Raw genomic sequence first — 20,616 nt, 5'->3', positions numbered from 1 at the left:
TGATTTTTTTATAAATTTATATCGCCCGAGCGCACTTGGAAACTCTTTAGAAAATGCTTCAGTATGCTCAGAACTATTCGAAAAATATTTTACATAATTTGGAACTCCGATATTTCATACAGCATATCACTCTATGCTACAGAAAACTAGCAGATAATTTTTTCAATGGACTTGTTTTGGAAAAATCACCAAAACTATCGCTAAAATGTATCCGGAACTATAGAACTCATCTACATGCGAAAAGAACTTCCCCTTTTTATCTGCTAGAAAATAATCTGCTACAAGAAGTTAGCAGATCATTTTTTCGATCGACTGTATTTTGTCTATACAAGGACAGAAATAGACCCATAACATAGAAAACGATCGAAATTTACGACATTTTCAATTCCGTTTAGATAATGGCGCTTTCTCGTTTGGAGTTCGGCCTTTAGTTTAAGATCCCCTTAAAGCCTCCTAAGGGCTCCTGAATGTGACGTCAGAAGCGAGAAATGACACGTTGAAAATTCTTGCATGGTATTTTTAAATAAAAGATATTTCCTTAAAATAACACTACAGATCACTTCAGTACATTTCAAAAATACTCCGAGTTGCATCCCTTTCCCTTGACAGTTATTAAACATCCGTAAAACGAATGTGATACGATGCAGGCTTATGCGTAGGCGCATGACTAGGTTTCGTATTACATTCATTTTATGGTTGTTTATTAAGGGGATCCTAAAGCGAAAGCCGAACTTCCTCGATTTCGGTAATGTCAACATTTCTAATCCTGTTTTCTATGTCATATATCTATATTTGTCCTTGTCTAACGAGAGGCATCTGTCCTTGTTTCGATTGCTGCGCCATCTCTCGCTACACGCAATATCAACCTGAATGTGCTTTTACACATATAAAAGTTTATTTAAACTAATCTTTTTTTCTAGGCGTTGAATCTTAGTTCTATTTACACAATATTGTTCCTACATGTTGTCCCTAAGTCATGCTGGTCTAACTTTGTGGATATTTATTGTGGAATTTTTGTACAAAGCAAATATTGTCATCACGTTTACCAAAAATTTACAAAAATATTAATTTTTTTTGTTTTCGATATAAATTCGACCACCATGACCTAGATTTTGATGCGTACTTTAATTCTAGACAAGAATTTTGCATTTCTATAAAATCAATTAAAAAATTAGTGCTAAGAAAAAAAGCCGGTATTACAGACGGCTTTAGGATCCCTTTAACTGTCAAGGAAAAAGGGTAGGACCTAACCTAAACTCGGAATATTTTCGAAGTGTGCTGAAGTGATTTGAAGTGTTATTTTATGCAAATATTTTTTTATTTGAAAATACCATGCAAGAATTCTCAACGTGTCAGCTCTCCACTGCACATTTGTCGCTTTTGACGTCATATCTCACGAGATGTCGGGAAAGAGCCCAGGAGCCTTAAGATCGAAAACAAAAACAGAAATTCTACACATTTACATGCTATAAATTGAAAAAAATATGAGAGTAAACCTTCAAATCAAAATCGACAGGTATCACTTTCTTGGTCCGCCTCGTAACATCCAAATTTCTTCCAAATGGTTTTGGCAATAATTCATGTTCAATGATATCATCTCGGTTTTGTGTTATATCTGAAAAGTCAAATTCGTTCTCAATATGATAATTAAGTTTAGATGATACTAAATGTGTGAAAATGCATTAAAATTATTTATGTTATGTAATATGAGATGAAGAAATATGATTTAGAAATGAGAAAAAGATAAAGAGACTTTGACACAGGTACATGGAATAGTATATATATAAAACATACTTCATTATTACTCTTATTATTATATTACTTTATTATTAAATATCAGAGGCTCAGATAATTAGTAAATCAATTAAGAAAATAAGGAGTACAACGCTGCAACAAAGTGTTAGCGTTGATAAATTTGTATATACAGACGTTTCGATCTGTTGCTAGACCATCTTCAGTGTAGAATTACAAAAAAGTCCAAGATTAAAAGAAATTAAGACGCAATCTAATAATTATAATTACAAAAAGTCAAAAATTAAAAAAAATAAAGACGCAATACGCATAATTATAATAAAAACCGCTACACATATGTGTTGTATGTATAGTCGACGTCACAATCAACGTTGTGAAAGGAGGATTAGTCTTTCGGGCTTTTCTGTTTAACATATGTAAGCAAGTTGCCACGGTCCCCCCGGGAATTTGAACCTACCGCCGAACTTCCCGACCGGCAGCGCTACCGATTCACGGCGGCCAGTAGGAAGACAAGGAGCGGCCAATCCGAGGCTCGTTACGAGAGCCAATAAGAAGGCTTGAGGACGGGCCAATCCTGACCCTCGCGAGTCTATGAAGGTGGCGTGGCGATACCGTCGCCAGAGTCGTTGCGTAGCTGCATAGCAAGAAAGAGCAATCCGTACTAATTGTCGTAAATAAGGAATATTATTATTTGTAACGAACGAGGCTGGTCTATCGCTCACGCTCCCACAACCGTATAGCAAGTTGCTTACATATCAGAAGTAGGCCTACATATAACGCGCGTGCCACGCAACGCTCGGAAATCCTGAGGTGTGAAAGTACGTAGGTACGTACGGCGGGAATAAGGCCTGGTCTACAATGGGTGTTGTAAGTCGTAAGTCGTGAGAATTGGCCAATCACAGTTCATTATTCTTCGACCGCAAGGAGAATAATGAACTGTGATTGGTCGGTTGTTACGACTTACGACTTACAACACCCATTGTAGACCAGGCCTAATGGGCCGCCATAAGTCGCGCGAATCGCATCACGATTCACAGATTAGGACGTCGACGAGAAAGAGGCGTCATTCACGTCATTCACGTTCTTCAACACGAGACGATGAAGGAAGATATAATGATCAACGAATTCAGAGACTGGAACGCATTGTAGAAAGCTTGAACCGACGGTCATATACACGTGGCTCGTACATACATCGAGGCGATGAACTAATGATTCCACCGTTTGACCCAGCGAAGAACGAATTGACTATCGAGAAATAGATCGAACACGTGGACGAGTTATCGGTACAGTATGATTGGGATGACCGAGCGATCATGAGACTAATACCAAGCCGACTAAAGGGTCATGCTCGGCAGTGGTATGACATGCGACCACGGTTGGCCGTTACATGGTTAGAAACAAAAAGAGACCTAAAACAACAATTTCGTAAGTCCATCCCTTTCCATAAATTATTTAAAGAAGCCGCGTTATACGAAAGCCTCTCTGGCCAAGCGTTGGGAGATTACTGTTTTCAGAAAATGAAGTAAATTGCGTAAGTTGGATATTAAGATACCGGATAAATACATAATTGACGCGGTAATTGGCGGGATAACGGACGCGAATATCGCGAGAACGGTGCGATCCGCGCAGCTGGATGATGCAAACGGGTTATATGCGTATATGTCGACCATCGGGGACTTGTCGTCAAAAGGCGAGAAAACCAAAGATACACCGATCGAGAATATCGATATACAAAATACCCGAGATCGAATCAGTCGCAAAACGCAGATAACGAAATTTCGAAAACAATTTAACGGATAAAATCAACGATAATAGCGATCATAGTAAACTGCAAGTAAAATGTTATAATTGCGGAAAAGTAGGTCGCTATGCGAGAAAATGTCCCGAGCCGCGAGTAGAATGTGAAAATTGTAAACGGAAAGGGCATCTTACCGCTAAGTGCCCTCAGAATAAAGACCGTAACCGGTGATCGATGAACCCTGTGTGAGATAAAGATAATGAATGCGAAAGCGTGTGTCAACGCGATCGTTATACCGGATGATTGTCTTGCGTATGAAATCATCGTCGGTCGAGATTTTCTAGAACTGGAACATATAATAGCTATTAAACGTGAGAAGGAATTGTTATTCCAACAATTGCCTGATATGAATAAGTTGTCAAAAAAGATCGTTAGTGTAAATTTCTTAGATATGTCAATGGAAGACTCGATACACGTGGGGCCTATTGGCGAAACGGCGAGACGACGATGTGTCGAACTAATTCGAGAATTTGAGGATTGCGTGTCATCCTCAATGTCAGATCTAGGAAAGACGGACGCTATTTCGTTTAGCATACATTGTACGACAGACGTACCTGTAGTTTATCGTCGGTTAGCGGAATTTAAAAAACAAATACTAAGAAATATGATCGAAGAATTATTAGCGAATGGTATAATCCGAGAGTCGAATTCACCTTTCACCTTATGCAAGTCCTGTCATGCTCGTGAAAAAGAGTAACGGAGAATATCGCACGTGTATCGATTTCCGTAAATTAAACGCGATTACAGTTAAAAAGCCGTACCCTATGCAGCGGATCGAAGATCAAATAGATCAATTAGGCGGTAGTTGCTTCTTTACGGGATTAGATCTAGCGTCGGGATACTACCAAGTACCGATGGCGGCTAAATCGATTGAAAAGACAGCTTTCATCACACCATATGGCCACTATGAGTGGTTGCAAATGCCGTTTGGTCCGATGAATGCACCCGGAACTTTCCAGGAATTGATGGATAGAATATTAAAAAATATAATAACGTTTCCGTATTTAGACGATGTAATCATACCATCAAAAACTGTAGAAGAGGGTATGAATCGGTTGCGCCGAGTGCTGAAAGTATTCCGTGATCATAATCTAACTCTTAAGCTAAAGAAATGTTAGTTCTTTGCGAAGTCTATTAAATACTTAGGGAGAGAAATTAGCAGTCAAGAGGTTCGACCCGGACGTCGAAAAATCGAGGCTGTAATGTGCATAGAAGCACCTGGAACCGTTAAGCAAGTATGGCAGTTTTTAGGGCTGGTAAGCTATTTTCGAAGGTTTATTGCAAATTTCGCAGCAATGGCTGAGCCATTAACTAGACTTACGAAAAAGAGCGAACCCTGGTCGTGGACAGAGGATCAAAATGAGGCCTTTGCCACAATCAAGGAAAAACTTACGACTCGACCGGTATTACAAATCTTTGATCCGAATAAGCCGACGGAAGTCCATACCGATGCGAGCGCAATCGGCGTCGGTGCCGTGTTACTACAATTGGTTAATGGTAGGATGACAGCGATAGCGTACTTTAGTAAACAAACAACGGCAGATCAGCGTTGTTACCATTCGTACGAGTTAGAGACTATGGCCGTTGTACTGGCTCTGCGATATTTTAGAGTAGGGGAGAGTGGGCTCCCTTGAGCCACGGGGTCCAATGTGACAGTGCGAGTTTTCTGTATTAACGTTCTGCAAAATAGTGACGGTGGGTATGAAACTTTCGTTTTCAAAACATATAACTTCCATCAAAAAATTATGCCGAAATAAGCATATATACCTTAGTTAAAGGCAGATATGTAATTGGAGCCTTGCAGAGTAAATTTTTACTTGTCATAACTTTTTGATATGTATGAATTTCTAAGGATTCTACAGTTAAAAAAAAATCCATAAGACGTTCGTCGGGATCTAGGTTCAATACCAAAGTGCGTACAAAAACGTTTAATTGTTTTGTATCTGAAATATTTATGATAAATAATACCAATGTTCAGTGGGGTCCAATGTGACGCAGGTTGATGGGGTCCTCTGTGCCACGCTTACAGAACTACACTTTTTCCTATAAAATGAAATAATTTCCATCGATAATCATCTCCACACTTTTATTTTCTCTTTTTTTCACCCTTTAGTTACAGATCACATGTAATCGAGTCGCTATGAGGCAATATTCGTTGATCTCTATTAAAGTGAAGTTATATCGATGTTCAGTGGGGTCCAATGTGACGCAGGTTGATGGGATCCTCTGTGCCACGCTTACAAAACTACGCTTATTTTCTCTTTTTTTCACCCTTTAGTTACAGATCACATGTAATCGAGTCGCTGTGAGGCTTTGTTTTCAGTTTTCAATTAGATCTCTTCTATGTGTCACAGAATACCCTACCTTTTACATTACATGTCACAGTGTACCCTACGCTATGGCTCAATCGACCCCACGCTTTTGGTCCACTGTGAAAAACGCAGCATTTTGAAATATCAATATTTTTGCAAAATATTTCTGAAAATTTACTTCTTAAATCATTTACAAACAAAGTTTATTTTATTAAACAAAGTTTATTATATTAAACATTGAATAGTCTCATTTATATTATAATGAAGTTATTAAAAATCATTTTTAATGTAATTTGAGAAAACGTGGTTCAAGGGTGCCCACTCTCTATGTGTTAGGAATCCGTTTCAAAGTTGTAACTGACAGCACCGCGGTATGTGCGACCTTTACTAAGCGAGACTTATTACCTCGAACAGCCCGGTGGTGGCTCGAGGTGCAAGAATATACTTTTGAGGTCGAGTACCCCGGACAGGAGTTAAAATGGCACACGCGGATGCACTCAGTCGCAACCCTATGCCACTAATGTTAGAATTCGCACAGATTAATATTACAGAAGGCGATTGGATACTTGCTGCTCAGCTGCAAGACGAGCAGTTGGTGCGGATCCGTAATATTTTGTTAAATGGAAAGCCAACAGGCGAGACTAAGCACTATTTTGATGATTATGTAATACACGACGGTAAACTATACAGACGATTAGGTGGAAATAGTAAGGCGTGGATAGTACCACGGAACGCGCGGATGCAGGTCTGTAGATTGTGCCATGACGACGCGGGTCATCTAGGTGCAGAAAAGACGTTGGAGCGTCTCAAGAGAAGCTACTGGTTTGCTGGCATGAGGCGGTTTGTAACGAAGTATATTAATGCTTGTCTGAATTGTGCCTATTACAAACATACAGCTGGTAAGAAGCAATGCAAACTGAATATTATCGAAAAGGCACCGGTTCCGTTTCATACGATACATATCGACCACGTAGGTCCTTTTGAAACCAGTCGAAGACAAAATAAGTTCCTTTTAGTAATGGTGGATGCGTTCACCAAATTTACTATTATTGAAGCAGTAAAAAGTCAAAAGACCCAATATGTTGTAAAGGTTTTGACTATCTTCATTTATTTGTTTGGAGTTCCTACCAGAATAATTATTGATAGAGGGACTGCCTTCACGTCTCAGTCGTTTCAGACATTTTGCAACACTTATGGCATCAAACATGTGCTAAATGCTGTTGCTACCCCACGGGCTAATGGGCAATGTGAGAGATACAACAAAACTATCGTGCCGGCCCTAGCTACCACTACGGCTGGACGGGATCCTGATGATTGGGATTTGGCTGTGAAGCAAATCCAGAGCGCGATGAACACAATGTACAATAAAGGCATCAACACCACTCCGTTAAAGGCACTCATTGGTTGTGAGACGCGGGGTGTGGCCGAAGCCCATCTTTTAGCCGAGATCCAGGATGTAGTACATCGGCTGGACCTGACCGAACTGCGTAGTGACATCAAAGAGCATATTGATTCCAAACAGCTGGAACAAAAAGAGCGTTATGACAGAACGCGTCGTAATGCCATTCAGTACAACGCTGGTGATCTAGTTTTGGTACGAATCACTAGCGATCCGGCAACGGGCAGTAGCAAGAAGATACATCCAAAATTTAAGGGCCCGTTTCAAGTTCGAAAAGTCCTAATCAATGATCGATACGAAGTCGATGACTTAAGGGAAGGACGTAAGCGAAGTCAAACGGTTAAAGCCGCCGACAATATAAAACCGTGGATCACTGTTCAAGGTGAGTGATTAATTGCTCGTTCGATGGTAGTGTGACCGCGAACGTTGATGTACGGTTGTTGCCGTGAACGGTAGTTGTCGTCATAATTATGATGATGTCACGGTTGTAGCCGTTGGATTGTCATTGTTATAATTATTGAGCCAGTTATACGGTTGTTGCCGTTGACGGTAGTTGCCGTCAGGAATGTGATAATTTCGCGGTTGTAGCCGTTGGTTGTCATCGTTCCAATTGTTGAACCAGTTATACGGTTGTTGCCGTGGACGGTAGTTGCCGTCAGGGTTATGAGATTCCACGGTTGTTGCCGTTAGTTACTCATTGTTTCAAGTATTGAACAAATTCTATAGCTGTTGCTGTTAATTAACGGTAGTCGCCGTTGGAAAATAAAACTATTCTAGTAATTATTAAATAATAGTTATTATTGACGATACTATACGGTCGTAGCCGGTAGCACAGAATAAAAATAGAACCCAGTGGTTGTAGCCATTGTTATAAATTAATTGATTTTGATTGCAAAAAGAATACTAATTTATGGAATTGGTTGTAGCCAATGAAACCCTTTAAAATAGATGCTGTATACATATAGGTGTGCCCAAGAAATCCAAGTTGACGCCGTTAATGGAGAATGATGATATACTGTCCGGATTTAAGACGGATGAATAGGTGTACCGGTTTTACCACACCGGTCACCAAGGACAACCGAGAACTATAGATGAAAGAGAACTACCAGTAAGGAGCAGACTAATTAACATGCCTGAGGACATGCAACGGTGGCAGGAAAGGCCGAGTGTAAGCAAGTTGCCACGGTCCCCCCGGGAATTTGAACCTACCGCCGAACTTCCCGACCGGCAGCGCTGCCGATTCACGGCGGCCAGTAGGAAGACAAGAAGCGGGCAATCCAAGGCTCGTTACGAAGGTGGCGTGGCGATACCCGTCGCCAGAGTCGTTGCGTAGCTGCATAGCAGAAAAGAGCTATCCGTACTAATTGTCGTAAATAAGGAATATTATTATTTGTAACGAACGAGGCTGGTCTATCGCTCACGCTCCCGCAACCGTATAGCAAGTTGCTTACACATAGCTTTCTCTGTTTAACCCTCAGTTACTTCACCAGGGTCTGAGAGACCCTACACGTTTTTAAAACTCGCGCCTTTTTTAAACGCGCAGTGGGGGGACTCCGGACAGGGGGAGGAGTTTGAAGGTCTAGTACTAGCCTGGCCACTTGCAAGAGTCCGTCCGGTCGAAGCAGCCACGGCAAAAAGTGAGAAGTGGGACGATCGGGTCTCTCAGACTCTGGTGAGGTAACAGCTTGACAAAAATGATATTTGTGAAAATACAAAGTATATAAATCTTATAAAAACAGTGTATTTATGCAATATAATGATGGAAAAAAATATTCTGCGTTGTATAAAAAGTAAAATTATTCGTTTCTCGGGTTTTACACGAGACGGTCATGTCTCTCAACCAAGTTTATATTCTTGCTCTATTTCTGTTCACCGCCCGTTTACACAATTTTTAACTATAACTCAAATATTTCTGTAATTTTGACGAACAATAATCTATCATTGTTAAATTAACTTGATAAGGATCCAAAGTAAAGGTTGAAACGTCGTTATATCAATACTGCCAGTCAGACCGACTCATACGTCTCGTTTTAAAAAGTAAAATATTGAATTTTATTGGTTTATAGAAGCAAATAATACCTAGTTTTTCATGTCTATTTTTAATAAATAAAGTATTTTCTCATGCATTTTTATTGCATTTATTCAACAATTTTACCGATTTTATACAAAAAAAACATTAATTTTTACCTTTCCATAGCCGCAATTTTGTATTAACCACTTTTTGAAAAATATTTTGTTACTCTTCTACATGTTTATATTTCATGCCGATGCCCAAGGTCGTAAGTTTTACTATTTAAAAGAAAAGTCTGTTTTTTAGAGACAATAATGATATAATTGATCAATTTTCTTCAAAATTATGAAATTTTACTTTGCAAAACAAATATACTTTTTGGAACCAATCGTTATGACACTAACTTCTTCTTAAAGTACAACTCTTGACCTTTCGAATTATGTATTATAAAACCCTTGTATCTTTTTTTAGTCAGTACTACGTCAATTTAAAAAAAAAATGCTTCTTCAGAAAAACAAGTTCTTTTTTTAAATAACATTTACATTTTTTAATTTGGAATAATCTAACTTACACAGTTTTGTAGATCTTTAAAAGATGTATCGATTAAAAAAAAACGTCAAATTGATGCATTTGTTTTAAAGATACAAGCTGGAGAAGACGATGGGTCTCTCAGACCCTGGTGAGGTAACAAAGGAAAGTGAAAACGTAAGGTAACTGAGATAAACGACCCTACAACATGATCGTCATGTCAGAGGAACGTGAAGTTGGCACTCAACTTTTACCAAATTAATTTTTCGTATAGGAAATTGTATAATAGCATTTTGTTTGTAGATATTTGTAGTAACAATAATTTCGTTTGTACATGGTGTGATCAAAAAGTTTGGGGATTTCGCTCATAGAAGAAGTTAAAGAATCAAGGTCGGAATTTTCTTCTTGATGGGAATGGACCCCCGGGAAAAAAAATCTCTTATAATGTCTTATATGCTCATGTAAGAACCGATCTTATATGCTCATATGAATTTTGGCCTGATATAAGAGCTTATATGGTCATATATATATATATATATATATATATATGATTATATAAGATTGTATATAAGAACATATATATACTTAAATAAGTTTCAAAAAATTGTTATTTTCAAATGTTATTTTTTAAGTGTGCCACTTTATTATAAGAGTGGACTACGCGATACAACTGAAATAAAAATGAGGTTGATCAGTGAAAGCATGAAGAATAGAGATAGGAAGCCGAACTAGCATGGAGAAATCGTCAAAATGTGCGACTGAATGCCGAGCCAGATAGTAGTTTGGTAATGCTCCGCAAGGTTGCGCTTTCGTCTCTCAGGACTCACACCTACACGAACTTTCGTCCGTGTATTAGTTCCATTTCGGTTTTCAAGAAAATGTTTACGGTTTCTCCATTGATGTTGGTTTTCGACAAATTGTGAGTTTTTATTAGTGCATAAAAAAAATGACAAAAATGTGAGCATATCCTGATTGCAAATCAGGGCGTGCTTGTGAAAGACAAAAAATACATTGCTTAATATCCCAGCAAACGAAAAAGGATTGAAAAGAATTAAAACGGGATTGCCAGAAATTCAATTAAGGACTTTCCGAATTCCATTGTGTCCAAAAAAGGGATTGAAATAGTTTCAATATCATGGAATTCCTTATTTTGGAAAGAATTTGTCTTTTTTGAATTCCATCCAATTCCGACACAAAAATATTATACCATTGAATGTCAGGTTAGGGATTGGAAAGTTTCGTCATGAATTCCATTGAATACCATTGATTCCGTTAACAAAATGAATAATAATAATAAAATTGTACGATATCAGAATCAAAATAACAGTTTTTTATTTGAAATTTATATGCTCTTTGACACTTAATATTTTGTTATAAGTAAACATTTATTCTTTAACAAGAAAATAATTTTTTTCTATGTAGCAACATTTTTTTAAGAAAAAGTGTGATATTTAAAATCTATACGCCAAGAAAATAAATATTTAAATCCAATGAAATAATTTCTTAAGAGCCATGTAATAAATCATTTTCTTAAATAACGTATGACTTTTGTGGGTTATAACGTTTCCTTTTCTTAATGACAAAATTTTACTTTTTTGAAGAAAATTACTTTTTAGATGGCTTCTATCAAGGAAATATTCTTTTAAACCAATGTAGAGGTACGCGCCACCAGTGATACACGCCCGCGCGGAAAATGGGTAGTTCGAGTTCAAAATTCCGCACCGACCAGTATATAGGGAGACTCCCTACGGGACCGAATAAGATATTTTTGGATATTTTCAGGCGCTAGTCGCCTAGGGCAAGAGTTCCCAAGCTCTAAGCCCACACAGCGCCAGTCGTCCGACTACAAAAATAAATGTTTATCTAAAAGCATTGATTCTTTCCTATTTTCATAAAATTGTGTGTGTGTGGTCATTACGGGAGAAATTTAAAACAATTTCCTAAACCATTTAATGCCATGCAATTCCATAACCTTTACGGATTTCATAAGATTGGATAGAATTGAAAATTTCTTTTTTGCATTCCATGGGATTGAACCATCTCATTTCGAATCCCATCTAATTTCATCTAATTCCGCCAAAAAAGGGATTCAAAGGTATTAAAAAATTGTAATATCTTTTAATCCTTTTTCGTTTGCTGGAATACCTAATAAAAGTTTGTTCAAATTCCCAAACAAGGTATTCATTCTAATATTGAAATATATTTGTATCGAGTTCTTTGGAGAGAAAGATCACTATAAAACATCTTCTTAATTTTTATTAGAGTCTTCCTCTTCGCAAGAAATGGGAAGAAGTTATCGGTCGTGCAGCCAAAAATTCTGATTTCCTTTGTGAACTCCATTTTCGTGAGGAGGACATCATAAGAAATTATCAAACTATTTTACCAGGTGGAATAAAACACATCATGAGTCGTGGCAAAATTTCTTTAAGAACCAATGCGATTCCATTTGCACACACTTCAATTGTAAGTATAAGCATAAAGAAAAATTTTAATTGTCAATAAAACAAATTTTTTCTCAACTTTCGTACCCCTAAAATAGATACCAGTTTATTCTTCTCCACCAACACCAAACGTCGAAGTTGATGAAATCACTGTAAATGATACTGCAGAATTTCCCTCTACTATTAATATTTTTAACATTTTTCAAAACTCATCAACACGTGAAATTCTTAATGAAAGATATGTCAAATCCTTATTCAATGACAGACAATCATACACGTCAAGTAGCGAAAAAAGAAAATACCGAACCGTTTTCACTGATGAAAATGGAATCACCAATAATATTAATCCAGTAATCGAGAAACCATGCACTCATGAATTAACCAATAAAAATGTGATAATTCCATCAAAAATTATCAAAGAAAGAGATGTAAATCTCACACCTATGAGACAAACACATGAGTCAAATACTAGAAAGATACTTTTGGAAATTGCTTCAACGGATGAAAATCCAATTGGCAATGTTCTTAGTCCAACAATTAAAAAACAATGCATTCATCCATCATCTGACACAAATGTCAATGTTTCAAAAGAAATACCAATAATAGATCAGAACGTTTCGCGGACAAGTAGAATTTCACAAGAGAGTGAAACGTCAAACATTTTTACCATTAAAAAAATGTATAAACAATTGGAAGCAAGAACTTTACCGGATGGCTGGAGTAAGGTTCTTTTGAAAAATGGTTTAATGGTTGGATACTGGGGCTCTAGTGTTGATCCACCGAAGAAACAATTTTATATCCACAAAGATGAATCCGTTGAGGTAAGTTATAATTGCTAGAGGAAGAACTGGTACTTAATTGGAACCAAACCTAATTTTTTTCATTTATCGTCAGGTCTTCATAAATGGACATTCTACATCTGTACCCGGGTTGAAACCTGGTACGACTGTTAATAACATATTGAAGAACATAGAACTCTTTCAAAACTTACTTTTATGTGATGGCACTGGATTGAAAGATAGGTAATTTATGAAAAAACTCTGTTTGCCTTGTGAGTATGCATTAAAAATATTATTGTTGTTGTTATTACATTGTGTTATAGGTATTCCGATTTGTGCGTCAGATATGTTCAGTCTAAGCAAATTCGTGTCAAATATGGTTTAGTTCGATGTATTTTTTGCACAAAATTTTGAAAGAGAATTGTTAGCAAGGAACAGAATGCATTGAAGCAAGCACACAAACAAAAAATTCGAAACGAAAACAAGCAAAAAGTGATAAAAAATCAAAAAGCTAAAAATGAGAGATTATATATATATATATATATATATATATATATATAGAAAAAAGTACAATATTTTTTTTTCACTTATACGTGGTATGTGAACCTCATTTGTATTATCTTATGGGTGATTTCTCGTTGTTGTAGTTAACGAAGCTCACCACTGAACTGGCTAAAAAAAGAAAGAAGTGTGCTAGAGTGAGACAAGCAATAATTGATGAAGAAATGTCAAAGTTACCTCCAACCCAACGAGAAGCTTTCAAGGCATGCTTTGATGCCGCAAAAGTTTCTGACCAAGGTCGAAAGTACACACAACAATGGATCTATGAGTGTCTATTGATGAGAATTAAAAGTAAAAAGTTGTATGATCACATGAGGTCACATAAAATTCTATCATTACCTCACGAAAGTACCCTAAATAAGTACTTAAAATGTATTGGAAGTGCTTATGGATTTAATCCCGCGACATTCGACTTATTGAAAAAACAATCTGAGCAAAAGAATCCTGCAGAAAGAAGAGATAAAACAATGTCACTGAAAATAATAAATTAAAATTTTTTTTTCTCCCCAAATCCCAATTTATCCAAATGTTATGCATTATACAAGAGCTCTTTTAATTGACGAAATGAAATTGGCGGAGAACTTACGCTTTTACAGGAATTCATGTCAATTTCACGGCTTCGTTAATTTAGGTGATCATACACATACCCCACACGATCAGAAACATGAATTGGGGGATCACGCTCTGGTTTTCATGTTTCAACTCTTTCGAGGGAAGTGGGTACAAGCACTTGCTTGTTTCTTGAGTAAAGATTGTGCAAAAAGTTCTGTGCTGCACTGCCTTATTTTGGAGTGTTTGATGCTCCTTGAACAAAACGGTTTTCAGTGTGATGTTATTACCACTGACGGTGCAACTTGGAATCGAAGTACTTAGAAAAGGTTTGGGATAGAGGGAGAGAATGTGTTTTGCGAACATCCATACGACAGAAAACGAAAGTTGTGGTTTTGTTCCGACTTCCCCCATTTAATAAAAAACTTACGGAATTTTATAATAAAGAGTCCGGAAACATGGGTAAATATTCTTCGACATTTTAAAATAAAGTCCACAGCCCTTCCTAAAAGTATTGAGTTAATTAACTGATTTTTTTTATAAACACCTGATGGAGTTATAAAAATGAGCCATTGGCAGACAATATTAGATTGTGAAAATAATCCTTATGGTCTACAAGTGGCACATAAATTGACTGCAAATCATCTAAAGCCTTTGTATTATCAAAAAATGAATGTTCCTCTGGCGTTTGAAGTAAGTAACTAACTGTAATTCCAATGAAATAAGCACTATGTTACATTCATGTTCTTTTCTTTTCAGTTATTTTCTGATCGTGTAGCTGCTGCGATGCAAATTTTTCGAAAATTTACCTCTAATCTCTAAAATGCAGAACCGACAATAAAATTTATCAAACGGATAGGCAAGTTGATAAAAGTTATGATGTCTCGGAAGCCATCTGATGCATTGAAACCTAACACTCAAAGTCATCAAGTAATCAAAAACTTCCTGATTTATTTGAAAGAATGGGAGAAAGAGGCAAAGAACCATAATTATAACTTCCTGTCAGATAGTACCAGTTATGGTTTGAAAGTCACATTGAGTGCAACACTGGAGATCCTTCAGTTCTTGACGTATGAAAATAATTATAAATATTTAATGACAGCCAGATTAAATCAAGATGCATTAGAACGATTCTTTGGCTTAGCGAGAGGAGTGTGTGGTTCTAATGACCACCCTGATTCAATATTGTTTGGCCAAATGTTCAGATTGATGAGCACTTATTCTCTGATTAAACCGAGTAAGGGGAGTAACGTTGCTGGAGGCAAAATGCTAAATTCTTTAATAAATTTCAAAGATTTATCTCAAGACCATAGCGGACGTCAGGAATTCCAAGAAATTATGGATAGTATTATTGAAATGGGGAAATATCCAGAAAATCGTATTCATAATCAAGTTACAAGTAACAAAAAACCGGAGCAGAGTGAGACCGAAGAAGTTCAACGTTCTCTAATGGGATACATGGCTGGATATATTGTGAGGAAATCGCATAGGTGGACGAAATGTACCGATTGCATTCAAAGCATCCAATCAACAAATCCAGATCATGCAAATTATGAACTAATTTCTTTATTGTCGCGTAGACATTTAATCTATCCCTCTGAGAGGTTAATTGAATTAATAGAAGAAATAGAGAAAACTGTATTGAAAACCGTAAATTCGGCAGGTATCAACTGCGATACAATTTTTCAAATAAGTTATGCATTTCAAGAGTTGTCGCTTCCTCTTATTGGATGCTCTAAACATATGGAATCCTTGACGAAATCCGTAGCTAGTTTTTATATAATAATTCGTGCTGAGTTTTTAGCAAAACGTGTTAACAAACTAAAATCTGCTAGTAGATTGAAAACTCGACAAAACCGAAAAAACGCTAAACTTTGAAGACTGTAAACATATATATATAAAATAACATATATAATATATATATATATATATATATATATATATTATATATATATATCATATATATTTTTATATTAAACATTTATTGATAATAAATTATATAAAAAAAAATTTATATAATAACGGATGTTTATATATTTAAATCTTCATAGTTCTTTTATCACAATTTTAGTCCTTCTAACAAATGTATTATCCCTGATATATCTTCGAGCGCTTTAATTCTATCAAATGTTATCTCCAAGGTATAAACTTATTATTATAGAATACATTAATTTCTAAGGTGTCCATTATGACAATGTCTACACCTTCCTGGCGATTCTCTAACATTTCCACGAACGAAACGCAATTATCATATTTAATGTCTGCCCAATTACATGGTTTTTCTATAGCTTTTATATTATTATATAAGTCAATGAAAGTACATTTTTTAACAATAGAATCGTCTGAGTACCTACAATTATTATCCATGATTCTTAATTGTTGAGTATAAATAATCAGTAGATTGTCGAATAATTAAATAATAAAATGTATGTACAATGAATGATAGAGACTATAGAACATGTTATCTATACAATTATAACATTTATAATATAATTATGACGTTGTTATTTACAATTCAGATTTTCATTCGGAGATTCTTAAACATGGGCAATTTAATCAATTAAATTTTATTTTAGTTTCTCATACAACTCATTTTTCAGTCAACGGAAAGGAAAAACGTTCTGTCTCAATTCCTCGCTTAAACTTTTAGACTCAAAAACTGTATCATTAACAATACTAACGAATCATGTATCAAAATCATTATCATTTAAGAGTCTTCCAAGCTCGTCGAAGACGAAAATCCTTTTCGGAACAGCTGTACTTCTCCATTTAATACTGAAAAAAAACCATTTACCATAATTTGAATAAATTTAAAATAAAATTTGTGCGTAATGTAACATAATAGAAAACAAAATGTAGCAGTTGATATACCATTCCAAAGTTTCAATTAATATAATAACGTATAATGAAAATATGTCAATACTAACCTCAAACTGGCTTTTTCACTTCATTTGTATATCAAAAACCTCTTTGTTCTGTTAAAAATTTTCCATATAGTTTCGAATTTTTGGTCCTCGCACTTTCATGTCACATTCAGTATTATGAGAAATACAAAAAAGTACGAGAAATGTTACCGGAGTTATTTTGTATGTGCACGATTCTAACTCCCTATTAACCTGCAATCTGTCCTCCTCAAGCCATCGGAATTTTGGTACTTTGCGATTTGCAATGTCACCTATAAGTACCTATAGGTACTATTACCGAGCTTCGGTTTTCGTCGCATGTCCGATACATATAGTTCGGCCTCCTTATCTCTATTCATCATGGCTATGACGTAGCTACTTAGCACGCGCCGGCTATAGGCGCGGGTCCAATGGAGATCCGTAAACCTAACCTTAACCGTAAGACCGTAACCGTAACACGTTGTGTTCGTATTCGCTCCGTGCGTTTCAGCGCCATCTACCGCTATCGCCATGCAATAAAAGTGGAAACAACGATGAGATATGAGATATGTTTATTATCTCATATCTCATCGTTGATTATTACTAAAACAATATATATGTTGATTATTACCAAAGCTTCTTGTGCAATAGATGCAGTGTATTTTTTTACATTTTACTGTTAATAATTTCGGTAAGTAAAAATTGCTATACGCGCCATAATCTATGATTGTTACTATATAATTGGAGGTTGACTGCACAGCGGTATTTATGTCACTTTAATTACTGGAACTCCTATTTTTTATATCAAAAAACAATAAATAATAATTACTGTTAATTAAATATTGCTTTAAAAAATGTCTGTAATAAAAAGTAAAAAATGTAGATTCAATAAAGTTACTTTTTCATACAAGTTATATTGAAAAAAAAAAAAAAAAATTTCAGTTCATTATTCTTACAACTTCTGACGCAACAACTACGATGACCCATTTTTAATAATAATACGTCTAGTTGAATAGGAAAATATTCCACCCTGAGTTCACTATTCTCTCACCCGAGCTGTTGTAACTAGTATGTAATCTTAACGCCATCTATCGTTTCTAGTTTTATGTTTTTTTTCACCATGCGTGCACACCTAGTGCTACTCTATTACACTTTTATTTTATCACTAAGTTGTCGGTCTGCGCGCGCTAAATTATTATATCTGTTGGTACTCTCTGCGTTCGTTACACTCCTCCCTTCGAGTCTTTTCTACAGCGGCACACGGCACGTTTTTTTTGTAACGGTTATTGAAATATACGTTTATCTAAAAACTCGAACTGTCGTACTCTGCCTTAGAAGAAAGCCCTTTTTACAACAGGTTATGGGCCCAGGGCGTATTCAGTAAGAAGAAAGCCGTTCCTGTGACTTAGTGAATTGTTAAAAAGAAAATTCACAATGCCGACCGATGCATCGACATCACGAGATTCACGAGACTCGCGAAGCGTATTGCCACCAGCTTCGATTAAGTCACTTTCTGGTCGAGAAGGATATTCTACGTGGAAGTTCAAGATGAAGGCTTATCTATATAATGCATGAAAAATTATGGCATGCTGTCACTGGATATCCTGAAGGAGACGCAACCGGAGAAGAGGTTAAGGCTGAGAAGGATGGGATGGCCCTTGCCGCTATGTCGCTGACACTCGACGATACTGCTATAGTTCATGTAAGAACGTGCATCACAGCAAGATGTATGTGGGAATGTCTCAGGCAAGCATACGAAGACAATGGCCTTGGACGACGCTTAAATCTGCAGCGAAGACTTTATCGTCTACAGCGTGACGACTTCGATACCATGGATGCCTATATAGCAAAGGTTATGTCGACTGTACAACAGTTAGCTGAAATAGGAAAAGAGATAGATGATGAAACTGTTGGCGCGATTCTACTGGGTGGACTTCCATCAAAATATGATCCCCTGGTAATGGCACTAGAAAACTCCAATAGACAGATTAGTGCAGCAGATGTTAAATCTAGACTTCTAAACGAAGCTGCTAAAAAGGAAGGTGAACCAGCTGCGAATGAATCGGCTCTAGCATTGAAAACGCATTTCAACAAGAAGAAACTGCCGTCGAATGCAAAAAATAAGCCAACAAATTTAAAGAAAGGCAATAATAAAAGGAAGCCTGTTACTTGTTACACATGTCAACAACCAGGACATAAGAGTCCAGATTGCCCGAAGAAAAGTCCAGATTGCCCGAAGAAAGAACAAACATCACCCACGGATAAGAAGAAAGACTACGCACTGCTCACGATGATGGTAACCCCAGGCTCTTCCGGAACTTCAGTTAATCGAGAGGAAGTTGCTCTACTCACCCAGCGGTCTGAGATGAAAGAAGAAGCTGCTATGGAAAGTAATTCACATAAACCAGATCCTGATGCGTGGTACGTGGATTCTGCGTCAACTGCTCAGATGTCATGTCAAAAACATTGGCTAGAGAACTTTCGCGAAGACGTATGTAATGGCATAGAAATTACAGTAGCGAATAATGAAAAATTACGTAGTAATGGTGTAGGTTTCTTTCCAATTAAGAATATTGAAGGTATTACTGGAATAACTAATGTAGTACATGTTCCTAACTTAAATACTAATTTGTTATCTGTAAGTCAGACAGTTAAAAAAGGCTTTACTTTTGTTTTTAATGAACAAGGATGTAAGATATATCGTACAGAAAATTGTGAGATATCTGGAGATGTGGTATTAACAGCGTTTAATGACAAAGGAATGTATAGGTTAGATTTTAATAGATCTTTAAGTGCATATACTACTGTAATTAATTCTACTGCAGATCTTTGGCATAAGAGATTAGGACATTTATGTCGATATGGAATGAAATTAATGCAAAATGGTTTAGTTACAGGTGTAAAATTTACAGGAGATAGTAATAAGACCTGCGTTAGTTGTCTTGAAGGAAAACAAGCTAGATGTCCATTTAAGAAGATTGATTATAAGCGAGCTACTACAAAATTAGAATTAATTCATTCGGATGTATGCGGTCCAATGAGTATAGAATCTATTGATGGAAAAAGGTATTTGCTTATCTTCATGGACGACTATTCGAGAAAAATATTTGGTTATATTTTGAAATCAAAAACGGAAGTTTTAGCCAAGTTTATCGAATTTAAAGCTTTTGTTGAAAATCAATCAGGACTAAAAATTAAGGCGCTCAGATCTGATAACGGCACCGAATATGTAAATGAGAATTTTCAAAAGTACTTAACAGAACAAGGCATCAAGCATGAGACGACTGTACCTTACTCACCCCAGCAGAATGGAATTGCTGAGAGAACCAACCGCTCTGTTATTGAGAAAACTAGATGTCTGCTTCAAGATGCAAAACTACCTAAAGGTTATTGGTCAGATGCGTGTAGGACAGCGATTTACTTGAAAAATAGGTCCCCTCATAGGTCAATAGTTGGTAAAACCCCAGAAGAAGTATGGACGGGTGAACGTCCTGACCTCAGTCATGTAAAGGTTTTTGGATGTCGAGTGTATGCTCATGTTCCTAAACAAGAAAGGAAGAAGTTGGATGCTAAAAGCAAGGAGTGGATCTTTGTTGGATATTCA

The 20,616-nt window shown here is 36.5% G+C and overlaps 2 protein-coding genes across 13 annotated transcripts in view; one reads left to right on the top strand and one right to left on the bottom strand.

Annotated features, from left to right (window-relative positions):
- Positions 1–20,616, bottom strand: part of Spir (spire type actin nucleation factor) — a 270,912-nt gene that overhangs the window by 122,172 nt on the left and 128,124 nt on the right. For all 12 annotated transcript variants that reach the window (XM_077426518.1, XM_077426524.1, XM_077426526.1 and 9 more), the window contains one exon: positions 1,497–1,615. In XM_077426518.1, coding sequence (XP_077282644.1) covers positions 1,497–1,615 — 119 coding nt within the window. The remainder of the gene's footprint in view (positions 1–1,496; positions 1,616–20,616) is intronic.
- Positions 11,251–16,008, top strand: LOC143908744 (uncharacterized). Its single transcript, XM_077426506.1, has 4 exons — positions 11,251–13,062; positions 13,136–13,263; positions 13,668–14,823; positions 14,890–16,008. Exons 1-3 carry the CDS (start codon positions 12,685–12,687, stop codon positions 13,669–13,671), a joined length of 510 nt encoding a protein of 169 aa, XP_077282632.1. The 5' UTR covers positions 11,251–12,684; the 3' UTR covers positions 13,672–14,823; positions 14,890–16,008.

Source organism: Temnothorax americanus, unplaced genomic scaffold, assembly GCF_048541705.1.
Source record: "Temnothorax americanus isolate GAGA-0224 unplaced genomic scaffold, ASM4854170v1 Scaffold114, whole genome shotgun sequence".
NCBI classification, from domain to species: domain Eukaryota; kingdom Metazoa; phylum Arthropoda; class Insecta; order Hymenoptera; family Formicidae; genus Temnothorax; species Temnothorax americanus.
The sequence above is the reverse complement of the archived record's forward strand: the minus strand, read 5'-3'. Positions and strand labels throughout refer to the sequence as shown.